The sequence below is a fragment of the Sphaeramia orbicularis genome, chromosome 21 (genome assembly GCF_902148855.1).
Source record: "Sphaeramia orbicularis chromosome 21, fSphaOr1.1, whole genome shotgun sequence".
NCBI classification, from domain to species: domain Eukaryota; kingdom Metazoa; phylum Chordata; class Actinopteri; order Kurtiformes; family Apogonidae; genus Sphaeramia; species Sphaeramia orbicularis.
Window position 1 is genome coordinate 41,533,017 of NC_043977.1, and position 19,709 is coordinate 41,552,725.

At 36.1% G+C, this 19,709-nt stretch overlaps 2 protein-coding genes across 2 annotated transcripts in view; one reads left to right on the forward strand and one right to left on the reverse strand.

Annotated features, from left to right (window-relative positions):
• Positions 1-10,456, reverse strand: part of wdr3 (WD repeat domain 3) — a 29,908-nt gene extending 19,452 nt beyond the window's left edge. The window contains exons 1-6 of the mRNA XM_030124811.1: positions 10,362-10,456; positions 9,015-9,217; positions 8,718-8,927; positions 7,595-7,713; positions 6,996-7,074; positions 2,289-2,384 (exon numbers count right to left, since the gene is read on the reverse strand). Coding sequence (XP_029980671.1) covers positions 2,289-2,384; positions 6,996-7,074; positions 7,595-7,713; positions 8,718-8,927; positions 9,015-9,188 — 678 coding nt within the window. The 5' untranslated portion in view covers positions 9,189-9,217; positions 10,362-10,456. The remainder of the gene's footprint in view (positions 1-2,288; positions 2,385-6,995; positions 7,075-7,594; positions 7,714-8,717; positions 8,928-9,014; positions 9,218-10,361) is intronic.
• Positions 10,457-14,285: 3,829 nt separating this feature from the next.
• The window catches only part of gdap2 (ganglioside induced differentiation associated protein 2), a 56,789-nt gene continuing 51,365 nt past the window's right edge, over positions 14,286-19,709 (forward strand). The window contains exon 1 of the mRNA XM_030124812.1: positions 14,286-14,504. The gene's annotated coding sequence lies outside the window, so the exon portion shown is untranslated. The remainder of the gene's footprint in view (positions 14,505-19,709) is intronic.

A 19,709-nucleotide genomic window follows, 5' to 3' on the forward strand; every position in this document is an offset into this window, starting at 1 on the left:
GTCATTTGGCAAAAAATGTCTTCAGAGAACCACTGACGATCAAAATAACTAACTTCATCAGCAGTGTTTTTAATGAGGTCTTTTCTGTCTTTACTCTTCCACTGTGGCTCCTGCTCAAGTATTTAATATACAGGGTGGGGAAGCAAAATTTACAATATTTTGAGGCAGGGATTGAAAGATAGTGTATGACCAATTAGTTTATTGAAAGTCATGAGAATTTCTTTGCCACAAGAAAATTGACATAATAGAAAATGTTTTTATTCTATGTGTCCTCCTTCTTTCTCAATAACTGCCTTCACACGCTTCCTGAAACTTGCGCAAGTGTTCCTCAAATATTGGGGTGACAACTTCTCCCATTCTTCTTTAATAGTATCTTCCAGACTTTCTCGTAATAGTTTTGCTCATAGTCATTCTCTTCTTTCCATTATAAACAGTCTTTATGGACACTCCAACTATTTTTGAAATCTCCTTTGGTGTGACGAGTGCATTCAGCAAATCACACACTCTTTGATGTTTGCTTTCCTGATTACTCATATGGGCAAAAGTTTCTGAAAAGGTATGGATAATAGTGTTAGGTATGATTATGACATCAATATGTGTTTGGTTTCAAAACAATTGACGTAGTGCCTGCTGAGAAAAAACAACTAAATGTTCATTGTAAATTTTGCTTCCCCACCCTGTATTTGTTGAGTGAAAAGTATTCATCAGTTAAGGTGAAAAAAAAAAAAAACAGTCATGTACAGGACTGTGCAAAAGTTATCAGATTTGTTGGTTTACTGAACAGGGTGTTTGCTCTTTATCCAAATAAAAATTCCAGACTTTTTCAAAACAGCTATTTTTTTTCCCCAAGCCCTCGACTTTATGTACTTCTATACTTGTGTTCCTACATTTTTGGTTGAGATTGTACCTGTTGTGTGCAGTGCAAGTGCATGGATATCACACAAACAAGTTTCACTAGAATCATTCCAGTACCGACCGATTAGTGAAATCATATCCAGTTTTTTATATGCTTTCCTCATGTATTTCTTATCTTACAAGATTATGTGCCTTTGAGCATACTCTAAAATGTGACTGAGAGAAACTTTTTTCCATACTTTATTCAGGGTTCGTACACATTTTTCAAGGTCAAACTCAAGTACTTTTAAGGGTCATTTTCAATTTTTTCCAGCACAGCACCTTATCACTGGGGTAAAATCTATCTAATCTAATCTATGGGGTTACATGTACTCATGATTATTTTTTTCACTTTTTATCACAATAATGTACATTGTATTATGTTATAAACATCTTTAAAAAAAGTTAAAAAATAAAATAAAAATTAAATGAGAACAAAGTTTTATCCCAAAAAAGGGAAGCCACTGGTGTTGTTCAGATACACTCACACCGAACCAAAGATTAGGATAAAAATGTACATGGAGTCGACCTGAGAGCACCTGGGAATTTTCTTTTTCATCAAAAAGCTTTATTTTTCAAAATGTATCACCTCTTTCAAGCTTTGGCTTGACATCTAACCTGGCAGAATTAATATTATAAATAAATAAATAAATAAATCACACCACAGAGTTTGAATTGCAAGCACTTTCAAGCACTTAAACTAAAATTCAAACACTTTTCAGACCTTGAAATCACAACATTGAAATTCAAGCACTTTCAAGGATTTCAAGCACCCGTATGAACCCTGTTATTAAGACTTTCACACAAAATTTCAGACTTTTCAAGGTCTGGAAAACATGTGTTTCAAAATTCCATACTTTTTAAGACTTTCAAGACCTGCGCAAGCACCTTAAGTAAAGTTCTAATCACACACATTCATTTCTCAGTCTCTGTATTCAGTTCTACTATATGTGAAGTATGTACAGCAGGAAAAACTAAAATTTCAGGGAAAAAACAGCATCTATAAACCAAAGTGGTCGTATTTAGTGTGACCTAACATTGCACTTAACACGCCTTTGTTCAGTAACTGTTTTGTTTCGACAATATGAGATTTACTGTATAAATTTTCCTCTGTTTTGTTCCAGGTTTCATTCAACCACGTCAGATGTTTCTATCTGCTTTTGCTGCTTTCTGTCATGAGGAAAGGGATCACACTAAATAGCATCTTTAACCTTTACAACCCATTTCGTTCGGTTTTTGTGTGTCTTATAAGACTGTGCACATATTTCCTGTCTGTTCTAGTTGCATCTGAAGAAAAGAGAACGAGAAATAAATATGTATGCTCATTTCAACCCAGATGAAACAGCAAAACTAAAGGTGGCCCAGGACTTTTGTACAGTCTTGTATGTCCTCACCTCCTCCAGGTAGCTGATGTTCCAGGCTCTCAGTTCGCTGTCAGCTGAGCCCGTGAGCAGCCTGTCCTCCTGATTCAGCAGCAACATGCCCCACACCTAATGCACATACATGAAAATGAAAACACTATTCAGGTGACATCGTCTCCAAAAGATAACTTCTAAAAAAGATAAGGCTTATTTTCAGGAAAATGCTGCATGAAACTATTTAATCCCATATCAGGGTCTCTTTCATTTAATTGCCAATCCCATTTGGACAACATTTAGACCTTAAATCCACCTGTCTGAATCAGAAAAAATGCCTTTCATTCTCAAACGGTGCCTCCTCGTCATTCTACTCCTTTTGACGTTAAAGCTTCCAAACTGGGATGTTACCAAGGTTATAATAGTTTTGGATTTTTAATTGTAGTTTAGTTTTAATTAGTTTTGACTTTTTTTTCTCTTATTCAGTTAGTTTTAATTAGTTTTTAGAGCAGGTTTGTTAGTTTTTATTAGTTATCGTTTTTTTCTGAATGCTTAGTTTTAGTTTAGTTTAGTTTAGTTTTAGTATTAGTTTTAGTTATTTTATATATTTTATCTTCCTCATCATCCTATTCAAAGAAATTAGTGAGGCGTGGATATGGGTTACCCTGGACACTTTATTTGGGGGTCGGGTTAGGGCAGCTCATGGACTGAGCAGAGACACAATGTACCGTACAATGTATAAATTCCCTATAGCAGGTTGAGGGGGGGTGCAATCCATACACAACATCACTTGCGTGAAACAATGCGAAGATGTGCAAAGCATGAGAGGAGATGCACAAAGCAGCCAGCAGTTAAAGCAGATAGAAACATATATAACCAGCTAACCAGCAGTTAAAGCAGATAGAAACATATATAACCAGCTAACCAGCAGTTAAAGCAGATAGAAACATATATAAACCAGCCAACCAGCAGTTAAAGCAGATAGGAACATATTATAAACCAGCTAACCAGCAGTTAAAGCAGATAGGAACCTATTACAAACCAGCTAACCAGCAGTTAAAGCAGATAGGAACATATTATAAACCAGCTAACCAGCAGTTAAAGCAGATAGGAACCTATTATAAACCAGCTAACCAGCAGTTAAAGCAGATAGGAACCTATTACAAACCAGCTAACCAGCAGTTAAAGCAGATAGAAACAAACCAGCTAACCAGCAGTTAAAGCAGATAGGAACCTATTATAAACCAGCTAACCAGCAGTTAAAGCAGATAGGAACATATATAAACCACTTATAAACATATATAACCCAGTCCATCAGCAGTAAACCACTCCTTAGCAGATATCTCATCTCTTAATCATCTCCAGTTCCATTATTAGCTAACTTTGCTTCAGTTCAGTTCAGCTAGCTGTAGCTGTAACATCAAACGTTTTTTTACCATTCTAACAGGTTCCATACCTCTGTAATTGGATTAGTTTTCCTCCTCCTCTTTTCTCCTCTTCTAAACTGTGCAGTTCAGGGCTTGGAAGGCCTTTTCATGGTGATAAACTCTCCAGTTTTTACCTGGATGCTAGTTCAACACTGACTGTCATTTAGCTCTGCTCTGTCTCTGTCACTCACGCGCACACACACGGTACGCCAAAAAAAAAAAAAAACCCGACCCATGTATCACTACAGTAAACCCCAGACAGGACTGTGCTGCTGTGTCCCAGCTTTAGTCTGTATGTTCCAGGTAGAGTGGGGACCAGAAGACGACTGCAAACCACCAGTGACCAGACATGACAGACTGTGAAGTGTTGTATGGTGTCACCAGCTCAAACTGCTGGAGCGAAATAAATCAATTTGATATCAATCTGACATTGACAAAGACGAAAACGAAGGGAATTGTATCCATAATTTTTATACGTTTTAGTTAGTTTTGTAAGCTCACAATACAGTTTCAGTTAGTTATCGTTTTTTTCTTTTAATTAGAGTTTTTATTAATTTCAGTTAACGAAAATGTTTTTTCAATTTTAGTTTTCGTCATTTCGTTCGTTTTCGTTAACGATAATAACCTTGGATGTTACTCAGTCACTGGTAAGACATAATGTGACTGATTGAACTAAAAGTTGTTGTGACACAGTAATATTCAGTAATATCTCCAAATCTTATAAGAAAAGGGAACAGAAACCTGAGCTGAACTAAGTATCTAAGAGGTAGTTAGATACCCACATCTATGGACTCTGTGACATGGGCTTTTGGCTGCTCACTGGTGTTTTCTTAAATATAGGACAGGGTTGTCAAACTCATGTTACTTCAGGGGTCACATACAGCCTCATAGTATCTAAAGTGGGCCGGATCATTAAAATAATAATATAAAAATAATGTCAATTCCAAAAATTGTATGTCTAACTTCTGTGTTTTAGACTGAAAAAAGTAAATTTATATCATCAAAATGTTTACATCTAGAAACTATCTGTTCATAAAACTTTGAAAAACATGAACAACCATGAACAAAATCAAATTTATTAAAAGAAAAAAGGCAATTTTAAAAATGTATGCCATTATTTTGCCTCAGCTTCTCATTTTCACATGTTCATTACAACTTACAGATCACAGTGGATCTACAAATACACAAAACATTTAATTACAGGCAGAATATTGTTAAAATTGCACTTAATTCTCTTAAGACATTTCAGGTTGTTCATACGAGGGCTGTTCAATAAGTTCATGGCCTCACCCAGAAAAACTGGTTGTTATAATACAGGATGTTACATTCTTTCGTGATGGGATAGTGATGCTTGAACATCGATGGACCAAGTGCATTGCTGTAAATGGAGATTATGTTGAAAAATAAAATATAAATTATCAGTCTGTGTTGTTCTGTTCTGGGTGAGGCCATGAACTTATTGAATGGCCCTCGTATTTGTTTAGGTTATTCACATTTTTTGTAAAAGGCTTTTCTGTAAGTGTAAACATTTTTGTGTAATTTAACTTTTTGTACACTAAAACAAAGACAACAATTTGCGGTTTGAATAATGAATTGGAAAGGAAATGAATAATGAATTGTGATCACTTTACTTTGTGCATTTGCGTGCGTGTTTGTTAGCAAGATAACTCAAAAAGTTATGTATGGATTTTCAGGAAATTTTCAGGAAATGTTGATACTGGCACAACGAAGAAATGATTACATTTTGGTGGTGATCGATGGTGGTGGTGGTGGGGGCACTGATCTGCCTTTGCAGAGATCTGCGCTCTCTGAGTGATTTTCTTGTTATGATACTATTTTACTGGTCTGACCCACTTTACATTAAATTGACCTAAAATTATTTTAACATCCTTGATTTTAATATCTTCAATGTACATTTTGTATTCCACTAATTCATCCTGCAGGCCAGGCTGGACCCTTTGGCAGGCCGGTTCTGGCCCCCGGGCCACATGTTTGAGGCCCCTGACATAGGGGATTAAATATACGATCAACATCAAAACATCAAATCATCCATATGTATATTTAGTCTTTTGATTTAGTCTGCAGCTTTAACAAATATAAGCCAAGTAAACTGTTGAGAGTTCATTTTATTCAGACTTTTTTTATATGAATGTCAGTGCACATGACACCTTTCCCTCCTCATAAGTGTAAAATGTGGGAATATGCACTGAATCGTGACAATAAAAAATTTAAACATAGTCGACATTTGAGGTTATTAAAAAAACACATCTACATCCACTAGTCCAGCTGAAAAAAAAAAGAAACTTACAACTGTTAGCTTTAACTTTGTTAGTTTTATTAATTGGAAACTTACTGAAAAGCATAATTCCATCATGAGCTTTTATTCAATTAAAGAATCCCGATACTATTTTAGGAGGCTGAGACTATTATAGGATTGCTTTAACTGTAATGATTGGAAAAGCAGGGGAATGGATTGTATTTGCGGATACTTAGTAAATTGGTTACATTTAAAGGTGTGGGAGACTTTCATGACCCATTTTTCATCAAATCTGTAAAACCTCAGTCATATCCTCAGTATCACGAATCTGTAAGTCTTTCTGTGATTACTCACCTGAATCTCTTGGATTATGGTGAACAATTTCAAAGTGCCATCCACCATAAACAAGCCATATATTTACAAACGGAGCCAGGAGGTAACTCAGGCATCTTCGGAATTTTGTCGCAACGTGCATTGTGGGAAAGGGAGGTTCGCGCAGCCACCTGGCAGCGGCAGCAGCAGCGCAACCATATGATATTATATGGATGAAATAAACATGACGCGGAAACGGCTGAAATGTGGAAACGGCTGGAGGAATATGCATAAAGGGAAGGGAGCTCCTGCCGTTTCCGCATCGTGTCTGTAGCAGCTGCCGCTGTCAGGTGCCTCCGTTTCCCACAATGCATGTTGCAACAAAATTCCGAAGATGCCCGAGTTACCTCCCGGTTCTGTTTGTAATCACATGGTTTGTTTATGGTGGATGGCACTTCGAAATTGTTCACCGTAAGGGAAGAGATTCAGCTGAGTAATCACAGAAAGACTTACAGATTCATGATACTTAGGCTATGACTGGGGTTTTACAGATCTGATGAAAAATTGGTCACGAAAGTCTCCCGCAGCTTCAAGTCTCTTCACTAATAATGTACACACTCTTTACATTATTTTATTAGAATTTACTGAAAACACAGAGTGGATATAATTTCTCCAGCTTCTTTGTCTAAGTGTTTTAATTCATAGAAGTGTTAGATGAATAACTCAGTGTTTGATGCTGAAGCCTCTCACCTCACTGCGATGGCCCACCATGGTCTTAAAGCAGTGCTGTGTGTCCAAGTCCCACCATTTCACGAAGCTGTCTTTGGAGCTGTGAAGGAGCAGAACACACAGAAACACACTGCTGATGGGGCTAGAGCTCTGGGAGGTTAAACATTAGTAAAGACATGGTAAAGGTTAGTTGTCAATGACTTAAATCAAATACTACATGCAAAATTAAACCAACAAATACAATTTTACATAGATTATAAAATCATACTTTCACATAGATTATAAAATCATACTTTTACTCACCAATAATAATAGCAAAGAACTTTCATGATGTCAAATAATTAGTGTATAAAATTAGTGGAGTATCTCCAAAAGTACCTCTGTGATGCCGTCTTTCTTATATTTATGCAAACTGAACCAAACAGTTACAATAAAAAAATAATACATAATTTAGTATCCACTTCAAAAGCCAGTTAAACTACTGTCAGTCATGTCCTCTTCAACACTTTTTTGTCTTACTTAATAAAACCTATAATCAATAAATGTAGTAATTATCGTGATGTACTGGATGCTTTAATAAATCTGCTTCTAAGCTACGATAAATGGAAAATCTTTGTTACCTGGTGACCAGGAGGTTCTTCTTCTTGAGGAATAAGGCCTGTGTGATGACGTCTTTATGACCTTTCAGTCTGTACAACCCACACTCATTGATGACGTCCCACACGATCACATCAGTGTCCTGCATGGGGAAGGAACAGTCATAACATGTCCTATACATGACCCAACAGAACTGACAGAGGGACTATTTCACTTCAGACTGATGTGACAAACAAAGCCTTGACCATATAACAACCAATATGCTTTTACAGATCATAACTCATGTGCTTCTCAGGTCAAACTATGTTTGTGCTGAGGCATTCTCATCTTCATTTCTCATGCCTCAACACACTGTTCTTGTGTACAGACATCAGCCTGTCCTACATTGTCCACAAAGGCTCATTAAAAACAGAGATGAATTATGAAAAAGGTTTTATTTGTTGCTGATATTGGCAAAGAGATATTTACCTCTCTTTGATTTCAGACTTTTTCAGGAAACACTGGTAAATGTAAACACACAAAAAAACACTCCAACCACCAGGGATGTTCTGATATATTTCTTTCCTCTCTATCTGTAAAAGGCCCATCAGTTTTACTACCTCTGGGACCCAAACACAAAATAAAAAATGGATTGCACACACCTCTAGTAATACTGTAAGAACTTTCATGACCAGAAACAATGAACATATAAGTTTTCCATCCTGCTGATACTAACAGCTGTTGCACTTTGCAAGGCAGATATATCTACTGTCTCCAAACACTCTATCCTAGTGTCTCAAATGAGAAATAAGATCTGAACCATTTCCAGATTTTACTGTCTTTCTATATCAGTTGGTCATATTAGTCATATTATACAAACAATGCATTAGCATGAATATGGTAAATGGACTGCACTTATATGGCACATTTTCACACCTTCATGGCACCCAAAGTGCTTTACAAAGCCTCACATTCACCCATTCATGCACACACTCATACGCCATTTTAGTATAAATAGAATACTGAGCAGTAACATTGCTTTTATGTGTTTGGCATTAGTGTCCAATGTTTGCACTGTTGCACCATTTGTTCTTTGTCAATAAAGCCCTGCAATTAATAATAAACATCTTTAAAGTGCAGACTGTGGTGTGAACTCATGTGACTAACCTTGGATCCTGTGACAAGCCGTGCACCAAGTGCATCATAGTTTATAACAGTGACAGCAGACTTGTGGCCGTTAAAAGACACAGTGCTTTCTCCATTCAGCAGACTAAAAATTCGCACAGCTCCATCCTCATATCCCACAGCGATGTGGACACCATCAGGAGATGGGCAGAGGAAGGTCACTTCATGTTTCTGGCCCTGCAGGATCAGGACCTGGGGACACCGACATAAAGATGCTTAAACACATGGTAGTGTGTTCTGAGGGGTTTGGATTGGTTCATTCAGGTGCTTCCATCTCACCTTCTCTGCTTTCCGGACATCCCAGATGAAGACGTGTTCACATGCTGCCACGGCAACGTACCGCCCCTTCTCTCCCCCTCGAAGGGTCACATATGCTATGTTGGCTTTCTGACTACCGATGACTCCAAACACTGCACTGGAAACGTAGCGCAGATACTGCTTGGTCAACCCCATGACCAGCAGCCTCCAGGTGACACTCAATCCTATTTGACAAAAACATCCAACTTAGTGTATTTACTTAATACAAATAAAGATATAACAATACAGATGACAGAATAAACAAACAAAATATATAGTGTTTTGAACACACTAAATATGGGTTTATAGGGGTTCAAGTCAGAAGTTGATGCAGACATTCCACTTGTTAATTATAATTCAACTTTTAGTTATGGATACGATGTTATGTTGACTGCTTCACATTTTGTCTAAAGAATCAGTGTATCTGCAAAAAATATACTCATATGTTCTGCATACCGTTAGCATAGAATATCCTCAATATAAATATCCTTATATTGTACATGCACATTATGTACTATGTTTATATTTATATGTTGTTACACACTTAAAAACCATGTCTATTTTATATATTTTATTCTAATAAGTCATATGTAGCATACTGAATGCATGTAGAGCATGTATTTATGTGTTACATATATTTCAGTATGTTTAATGGTATTTTATTTTTATGTGCAGTGTTCTAATGTGTAGTAGTAGCTGTAAATGAAGCTGCCTTATCTGTGAGGCCTAAACTCTTATATAGTCTATTACTTTATAAAAGGTATGTCCTTGTGAAACTGTGTAATTTCATCAGCATTTATATTATTTAGCAGTTTATTATTAACATGACTTCATGAAGAACTTATGCTGTTATTGGATGGTACACGGTGAGCTACATATGCTTTTTACTTCTTGTTATGTTCCTTCGGTATCCCTACACGTGTATTACAAAAACCTACTGCTTTAATGTCTGTAAAAAATGATTTTTAAAACATTTAAAGCCACTCGTCTGCACATTTGAAGCTAAGTATAGCAAGCTAGTAGACAGTAGTGAAGGGCAGTTTGTTTTTAAGCATGACGTTGCCCGACCGTCCGGAGCTGAAGTCTTTTATGTGAAGGATCAAATCAACATGAGTTCGTCCCGCCCTCTAGGGAGACACCGTACAACAAATGGAGCACTACTAACAAGCGCACTCGTCGTTCCTGTACCCACGTGGTGATGTTCTGCTACAAATACAGCTCGTAAAATCCGATAAAGAACACATTTATTTCTTTAAATATATTTAAACATAGTCAGAAACTCCTTGGTTTGACACAAAAGCTTGTGAGTTGAGTACTTTTGTCTCTTACCCGTAAAAAGCGGCTGTTGTCAGAGTTGTGTTGCGCCTACGGCTGTGCCTCAGACCAAACTAATGGATCACAGAGCGCGTGGAACAGATACTGAGTAAATCGGTGGTAAGAATATAGAGAACGAAAGAAAAACAAAAGTATAAACAAGTGATAACATACATAGATATAGGTTGAAAATACCTAAATACATATGACTAAGTATTGAAATCAGAGAAATAGCCTTTTGTTTTAATATCATTGGAACAGTTGTATTTCCCTCACTCGATTTCTGTTGCTTTTGTCTGCGATGACAGAAGAAATTGGACCACCAGCAGCTTTTACCAAACTGACTCCTCCATCATCAACAAATGCTGATTTATTTTCATGATTTTCAGTGTGTAGTCGTTGGTGAGACTCGTTTATTGGTTCAGGGTTTATGGAGAAGTGGTGACTTGTTCCTTGTCCCCGTGGACACACAGCGGAAGTGTTTATGTCTCATTAGTCAGCTGATCAGAAACTCGGGAAATAATGCGTCAAGATATATCTGAAGAATGAGGATGAGACAGGAAACTAACATAGTTGTTACAAAATAAAATAAACCCACTATTTGTGAAGCCAGTAAAATATGGCATCATATTTCAAAATATATGAGCCATTTTCCCTTTAATTCAAGCAGGACTATGCAACTTAAGATTTTTATATGATTTTAACATTCATATTACTTTTTTTGTTTTGTTTTTATTTTGTTTTAGAATTTTTTCATTCCTGTTAATAATGTATTATATTTATCTTATAATTTACATTAGTTATGTGTCATTTATTCTTGTTTGAACAGTTTCTGATTTCTTTCTTCCTTTTTGATAGAACACTGAATATGTGACTTACAGATGAAATTACTCCTTCGGGACTGAAGTGTACATTGAGAAATAGTCTTCAGTGGTAAAATTGAATTCAAAATGATATATGTTTGTATGCTGTAAATAATGTGTATTTACAAACACCAACCTGTTAATTACGTCGCCTCATCTATCTTACAGATCAGCTATATACTGTATTGATATTCATTTTTTGTCCCAAACTATGGCCTGCAGAAGAATAACTTAAAACTATTTGTATGATTGATAATATTTAATTGTGTAAAATGTTTGTATTTTTAGTAGTTTGTGTTTTTACTTTGAAGATTCGAGATTTTTATTTGCTATTTTTGTACAAACAAACAGTCTGGGTGCATACGAGGGCCGTTCAATAAGTTCATGGCCTCACCCAGAACAGAACAACACAGACTGATAATTTATATTTTATTTTTCAACATAATCTCCATTTACAGCAATGCACTTGGTCCATCGATGTTCAAGCATCACTATCCCATCACGAAAGAATGTAACATCCTGTATTATAACAACCAGTATTTCTGAGTGAGGCCATGAACTTATTGAACAGCCCTCGTATGAATTCTTGTGCAGGGCTCTCTTGGAGTCATGCAAACAAATTAAAACCCAAAGAACATAAATAAAACACCTTTTCTGTAATCGAAAGTATTTAAAACAAGTACAAGAATAGCAACAATGAAATAGAGAAATGTAATAAATAAACTGTGAATGTTGCAACTGCGGGGTGAAAACTATACAAAAAAAAATAAAACAAATATCTAGAAGCATCTCTGTAATGGCCAAAGCAAGACACTTTTTAGACAACAAATCACTTCACGCACTGTTTTGTTCCCTGGTTTTACCCTATCTTAATTACTGCACAGAGATGTGGGGCAATACATACAAAAGCTCACTAGATCCACGTTTCATACTGCAAAAAAGAGCTATCAGAATAATTCACAATGTAGGTTATCGTGAACACACCAATCCACTATTTTTAAAGTCTAAAATAATAAAATTTAATGATATGGTTGAATTCCACACAGCACAATTTCTTTACAAAGCCAGAAATAATCTATTACCAAACCATTTACAAAAAATGTTTCAGGAAAGAGAGGGAGGGTATAAATTAAAGCTATACTGTATGATGTGGCATTTTTACACTTTTCTTTTGTCATCTTAAAATGCTCCTAATAAGTGTGTGTCAAACTAAAATGTAAAAGAAATCCACCAGGTATTGAAACTCAAAAATGTTTAATTCTCATATATTTCTAATGAAAGTCTGACCAATCATTTTAGTCGGTCCAAATAAAATAATTTGCCGAACATGACTGAGCCTCCTGTCAATCATCCATTACGCCCATCCAGCATCCGATCCATTATCTCCACCTCACATCCGAAATGTGTCCCTCTGAATCTGACGCTTCACTGGCGCTGCTTCTCCTGTCACTGACCACAGTCTACTGTCTAGGATGTGTTTGGATAGAAGTGACATGCACATGTGGAAGGGAAAAAAAAGATTTATGAACAGAAACAACAACTGAGGGGCACAAACGGGAGTCTGATGAATGAAGGATGGAGATAAAAGTCTGGAAGTCACCTGTACTGGACTGAACAGGTCTGCATAAAGCTCAGCTTTTATGATGGTGGGACTCATACAGGTACATGTACATGGTGTCACACATGTAAGATGATGTAGGATGATAATTGTATGGACTATGAAACTTCAAATGTCCACGGAAAATTTGCGGAGGCCGCGCGTTCACAGTGCGCGCGCCCATCCCCTGGGCACTGCAGTGAAGACACTGACCCAGTACTGCACAGACCAGGTCTACTGATGGAACAGGAGCCACGGGCAGGTGGATGATGCATCTGATTACTGAGGGAGGGGTCCTTGGACACGCCAAAACGGACCGGACCTCCACCTCTGCTTCCTCCTCCGTTTCCATCGCGCATCAGGAGAGAGGAGGAGAGAGGAGGAGGAGCCTCAGTGCTCAGGCAGAGGGAAGGGGGCGGGGCTTTGGAGGGAGGCGGGTTGTTCATGTTCAAACTTTTACTAAGTGCTGTGAGAAATGCCACATCAGTAGGTATAGCTTTAAGGGAAATGACAAATTTTAAGATACAATGATGCCGAACCACGAAGAAAAGATTCTGTTTATCAAATAATGGTGTAAGACTATGGAACAGACTGAGTGTGGAGCTGAAACAGTATCCAAACATCAGACAGTTTAAAAACAAATACAAACAAATGATTTTTACAAAATACAGAGAGGAAAGGGCCTGAGGGGGGAATCCAGTTGTTTTTCATAGTGGGGCTTTGCCACATTTGTGCTAATAATATCTAGTTTATATATGGATATATAAAAATATTATTACTATATAAGACAATATAGAATATTATATGAATTTATATCATATATGTATAGGGGTTTTTGTTTGTTTGTTTTGTTGCTTGTTTTGTTTTTGTTTTTGTGCTTTCTAGTTTTTATTAATATCTGGTAAGAAAAAGGATGTGTGATATTGTTATACTAGTATTGTTGTTGTTATTACTATTATTACTATTATTGTATTAATATTCATACAAAACAATAATTGTTATATAGTGATCGTAAGGAATAGAAATTGGGGGTAGCAGTACCTAAGTTTTTACTTCTTCCTACTCCTTTTCGAGCATGTATAATTTCATTTCATTTGTTTTTATTATTATTATTATTATTATTATTATTAGTAGTAGTAGTAGTAGTATTTATTTATTTACTATTACTATTATTATTTATTTATTTATTTATTTTGTAGTTTGTTTGTTATCAATCATTTTTGTACCAGCACCTATATTTTGTTGGTTGATTTTTGTTTTGATTTCACTGTTTACATGCTCGAAATAAAGATTTCATAAACAAGTTGAAAGCCAAATTTATTGATTTATTTATTGATTTCTGTCTGCTAATATTTAAAGGATAAATGTATTATAGGTATTATTAAGGACAGTGAAATAGCTGTAAAATTTGAAATTAAAAAGGTATTTTATTGTGAAATTATTAACCGGATGTAGCTGGCTTTGGTTTCTGTTATCTTGTCGTTACCTTAAACAGCACCTAGCATGATGGCTAATCAGTAAACCTGGTTATTTGTCGCTGTAAAACTTAATTTTCGACACCTTAGGCGATGAGTTTACTTTTTATTATGAGAAACAGGTTAAACGACGTTACCCTCTGAGCGTGAAAATTGTCGTGTTAAGATTTATATAATTATTTGTCATTTTTGGCGTGGACATCAGCTGTGTGAGGCTCCGTAGGTAGGTGTCCCAACTGTTTCTGCTCATGTTTACAGACTCAAAAACAACCTGAACCAGGTTAAGAGGATGACATTCCTTTTGTGGTTTCTTATAAATGTGGCTGTGAAGATGAAGGCGTTTAGTTAAAAAGTGTGGATTCATCTGTTGGTGGTGACATAGTAGGGATCTGTCTGTTAATGTCATGTTCTGCAGCTGGAGTGTGACTGAGGCCACAGTAGTGAAGAAGACACACTGTCATCACTTCCATTTATGTCATCTAAAGGAGATCTGTGCACTGAAAGAGCTCAGAAACCAACTTTAACTAGCACTTATAGTCGAATAGGTATGGCATATTTTCTTCAGTTGATCATCACAAATAGAAGAGAAATAACCATGTGAATTTCTCAGATTTCAGTGTTATATATTACAATGTTTCATACTTGAGTTCAAGACATAAGATAAAAGATTTTATGCAAATTTGGTGTCCTGCTCAGACTGCCCAAAGCTGGACGGGTAAAGAATAAGAAAGTGTGTCAAAATGCACATGAAAAAACAACAGTACATGAAAGGCATTTTTGCAATAGGATGTAAAAAATAAAAATAAAATGTTAAATTAATAGGAGTTAGGACATATAGGAATTGTCCAAATGGGTCCATGGCTTCAAGGGAAAAAATGCGCATCATTCCTGCTTGATACATTTACTAAAAATAGTCAACATTCAGAAGATGAGAAAAGAAATATGACTCTGGGAATTGAATTTCTACAGGAAGTTGTGTGTGGTCTTGGATATAAGAGATGTTAGTACACACACTGTTACCTTTATTTGTATCTTGTATAATTGACATGAAGTATCAATAAGTGCTAGAGTCCGGCCGATATTGGATTTTTGGTGCTGATACCGATATTAGGTGCAAAAAACCCAAAAACAAAACAATCGATATATCAGCCGATATATGAAGTAAGAACATTGATAAACACCGGATATAGTAGTCTTATATTAGACTAGTTTGTGACCTGTGGGGAACCACAGGTTGTAGATGTGGTAGTTTTTATGCTGGGGAGAGCAGACTTTTGGGAAAAGATGTGAGTCTATATTTTATAAGTAGTGACATAAAAATTGTTTGGTAAATCATTCTTTAAAATGTGAATGACAGTTAATATACAGTATTAATTCCCAGTCACACCTGCAGAATGAAATTGTGAGGGACACAGGAAGCGCATGGACGGGGGTGGTGGATGAATAGTTTGTAAAATGGGGGGGGGGGGGGGGGGGGGGGTAGTGATCTGTGATATTGTGTGTGTGTGTGTGTGTGTGTGTGTGTGGGGGGGGGTGGTCCATGATATTGTGTGTGTGTGTGTGGGGGGGGGGGGGGTATCTGTCTGTGATTGTCCGGGGGGAGAGTAGTAGTAGTGGTCTATGTTTGTGAAAGTGAAACTGAACACGCTTTACTATTCCTCTAACTCTTCTGGCACCACAGACACACAGGAGCAGAGCGACAGAATCTCCACACAGTAAAAAAGTTAATACATCAGTTACATATTGACCATTGTTGATTAATCTGTGATACGCTATAATCAGTTGGCCTCTAATAAGTACTTTAAATGTCAGCTGAGGATGTGATGATGTGTGTCATGGCTGCTGTAGATGATTCTGATTGTTTTTGTATCTTACATTGCCTCTTGGAGAGTATTAGCTAAATAGCCTATTTAGTAAGTCTAAGAGTGGACTACGCAGCCTCACATCTATAAAGGTAAATGCAGCTCAGTTACGTTCCTTTTTCAGACCTTGTTATTCACGTCGAGGGAATAACAAGGTCTTATTCTTATCCTGGTTTTTATCCCAGATTGTTTCTATTTTATCTTTACTGGTTTTTATGGTGTTTTATTGCATCTTGTTTTTATTTATTGGATCTTATTTATTTTATTTTATTTTTTTTACTTATCCATGCTGCTATACAGATGAATGGTGGAACACTGAGCACTTTTTGTCTTGTGTTTTTGTCCTGTCTGTAAGCATGATCAAGTACCTGTCTTGCATGTTTAATGTAAGTGTTGTTGTAATGCCAAGGCAATCACCTAGACTGCAAAACAAATCTACCTACGGGTATAAATAAAGTAACCTTGACCTTGACCTTGAGGGAGTCAGTCCATTTAACCATGTGCTCACACTATAACTTGATAACAAAGAGCCAAGATGATCAAACTTGGAAATAATGTTGACTTCAGCTTCAACTTCAACTTTATTTATCCTTAGGAAAGGAAAGTCAGTGTGTAGCAGGGGTCATAAACACATAAGCACATAGGCAAAAAGTCATACACAGAAACAGCACCCCCAGATGCCACCCCAATAAAATTACACAATACAGGACAACACACAATGGAGCCACTCCCCTTCCCAACACAAGTAAAAAAAAGGTCTAATAGGGCAGTACACAAGTTAATTGCCATAATGGCCATTAGCCTTAAAAAATAATCACATAAAAAGATTTTAAAAACTGACACATGAAGAAAAAAAAAACATCTATATATCAGCTACGTGAATTCAGATTCCTCATATCCACAGGAATAAAGGAGTCCCAAGCCTGTCCGGTTCTCAATTGAGGAAGCCTAAAACGGCAACCAGAGGGGAGCAAATTAAACTCCCCAAAAAGTGGGTGATCAGGGCAGTTTAAAATTTCTTTGGGCTTACCATGACCGGCTTTGGTGAAAAGGTCAAAGTTCATGTCACAGGATCAAAAGATTAACTCAGACTCCTTCACAGTCTGTTATACAGGTGTCATACACTACTGTAGTGAATGTTGGGGGTGGTCAGGGGGGTGCAGATTAGCAGTCAGGCTTCCATCAGTCTGCCCCAGGGCAGCTGTGGCTACAGGTGTAGTTTAGCCCCACCAGAGTGAGAATGTGAGAGTGAATGAATAATGGATCAATAATGTAAAGTTCTTTGGGCGCCTTGAGAAGCACTATAGAAACCTAATCCATTATTATTATTATTATTATTATTATTATTATTATTATTATTATTATTATTATAGTGATTCAAAGTCACATGCTCCTGTAAATGTTATCAAGTGTTTCTGTTCATATGGGTAGGAATATATATTCTGTCATATTTAAGGACATATAATTGTTTGTACAATGTAAACCTGGATGTCAAATATACTTACAAAAATTAATTAGAATGCACTTAAAAATATACGTTTATTGACATCACTAGAAAATATTAAGTGTAGTCAACTCATGTGTAGATATAGTCGAATGTGTGAATAAATTTAAGTTAAATGGATTTAAATTAATATGTTTTAGTTATGACCACACCTCTTTTTCCTTTGACCACGTAAACTGTCACCTGCCCACGTATGTCTGCACATGTCAGTATCAGTGCTTTCGGTCAAAGAGTAGCTGCTAGAGTTTTGGTGCTTATCATACAACACACAACTCAAAAAGTTCTGAGCGGCTGTCAGCTATTGACGATTGTTTGTTTTAACCATGAGAGGAGTGTTTTGTTTTATTGTCCACCAGTTCTATTGACCTGTTCCACAGACATTGTCTCTTAGCTAGGTGTCCGCTAGCTGACTAGCTATTTTTCTCAGTGGGGGAGGCTACTGTAAGTTGAGTTTACTTCAAGAAATTGAGAAAAGTGTTTGCCTTAAAAAATTAAGTAATGATTAATGAACTTTTTAAGTACATTTAACTTAAAATCTTTTACAGTATCAACTGCTTTGCATAGTTATTATTACTAAATATTTTTAGTTAAAGCAACTTAGAATTTTGTGCATTGAACTTAATTATTTAAGTGTAATAACTATTCAAAAGTTCATTAATCATTATGTAATTTTTTTTTTTTTTTTTTAAAGTAACCACTTGTCTCAATTTTTTAAAGTAACCTCAACTTATCCGGGTTTACAGTGTAATAACAGTGTAAAGGCAAACTGAGTTTGATATTCTAAACAGGAACTAGGGTATAGTTTAGTTTAGCTGATCCTCAAAGTGCATTGCATTATGTCTCATTCAACCACAAACACACTCTCACACCTGTAGAGCAGCTTCTACAAGCAAGCTGTGTTTCATTGCCTTGCCCAAGGGCACTTTGATATGTGAATCCAGCAATCATCTTGAACCACAGCCCATTATAGGATCAAACCCCTTGTAAACATGGTTGTTGTGGTATTTTTTTTTTTTTAAATAATCAAATAACCCTCTGGTACCTGGGTGCGCCTTTTAGGCACACTTTGCACTTTGTTTTAAAAAACTTCATATTGTGTTTCACAATTTAAATAAGGTTAGAATTCAAAAGTTGTTCATTTTTGTATGATCTTTAAAATTCTGGCCACCAACTAAAATTTGCACATTGTAAACAAAAGAAAATTACAAGACTAGCATCTGTCTCCCAAGTGTGCCTAAAACACACTATTTCCTCCATTTGATATGTATGATTAGGGCTGACCTTGATTTACTAAAATAAAATCAAATTAGAACAGAAAAATAAATCAATATTTAATAGTTTGATTTATAGGTGTGCATTTTACGCACACTTGGTGACAGATGCTAGTATTTTTGAACATTTGACCTAGCGCCAAAAATAGTAATACAAATTAACCAGTGTTGGAGTTAATTATTGATATATGCCAGGCTGCAAAAATCCAATAATATGTGATCCACTTTTTATGTAGTATATTAAAAAAATATATATATATATATTTTTTTTTTGTTTTTTGCATTAAAAAAAATGGTTTGTTTACAATACAAACATGGCATTTAAAGGGTTAAAAAATGTGACCGTTATTGAAAATTTGGTATTTTTATTTACGGCTCAAGTTGATGAAATAGAAAAAAAGTGTAAAAGAATTAAAAACAAACTATGAAATTTTTTTGGACATTATTCCACAAGTGTGTGATGAAGGCACACTTGGTGCTTAGTAAGGGCCTTGCTGGACAGGATACCGGAGGGTTAACTCAACTAAATTTTCACACTTTTGGTGTGAGGCCATGTTTCAGTTGGTCTTCCACCCTCTGATGTTCACACGCTGTTTCCTTCCTGTTTCATATTGAAGTTTTCATCATAAAGTTTAAAAAAAAAAAAACTGGAAACAAAGCGTTCTGTTGGTTAACCAGAGGGTTGAATTGAATTACTACAAAGTTTCATCAATCTGGAATTCCTGTTCCATAGTCACCCTGTGAACTGTATAACCTACACTCATATTTTAGCAAACTGTTACCACTGACAG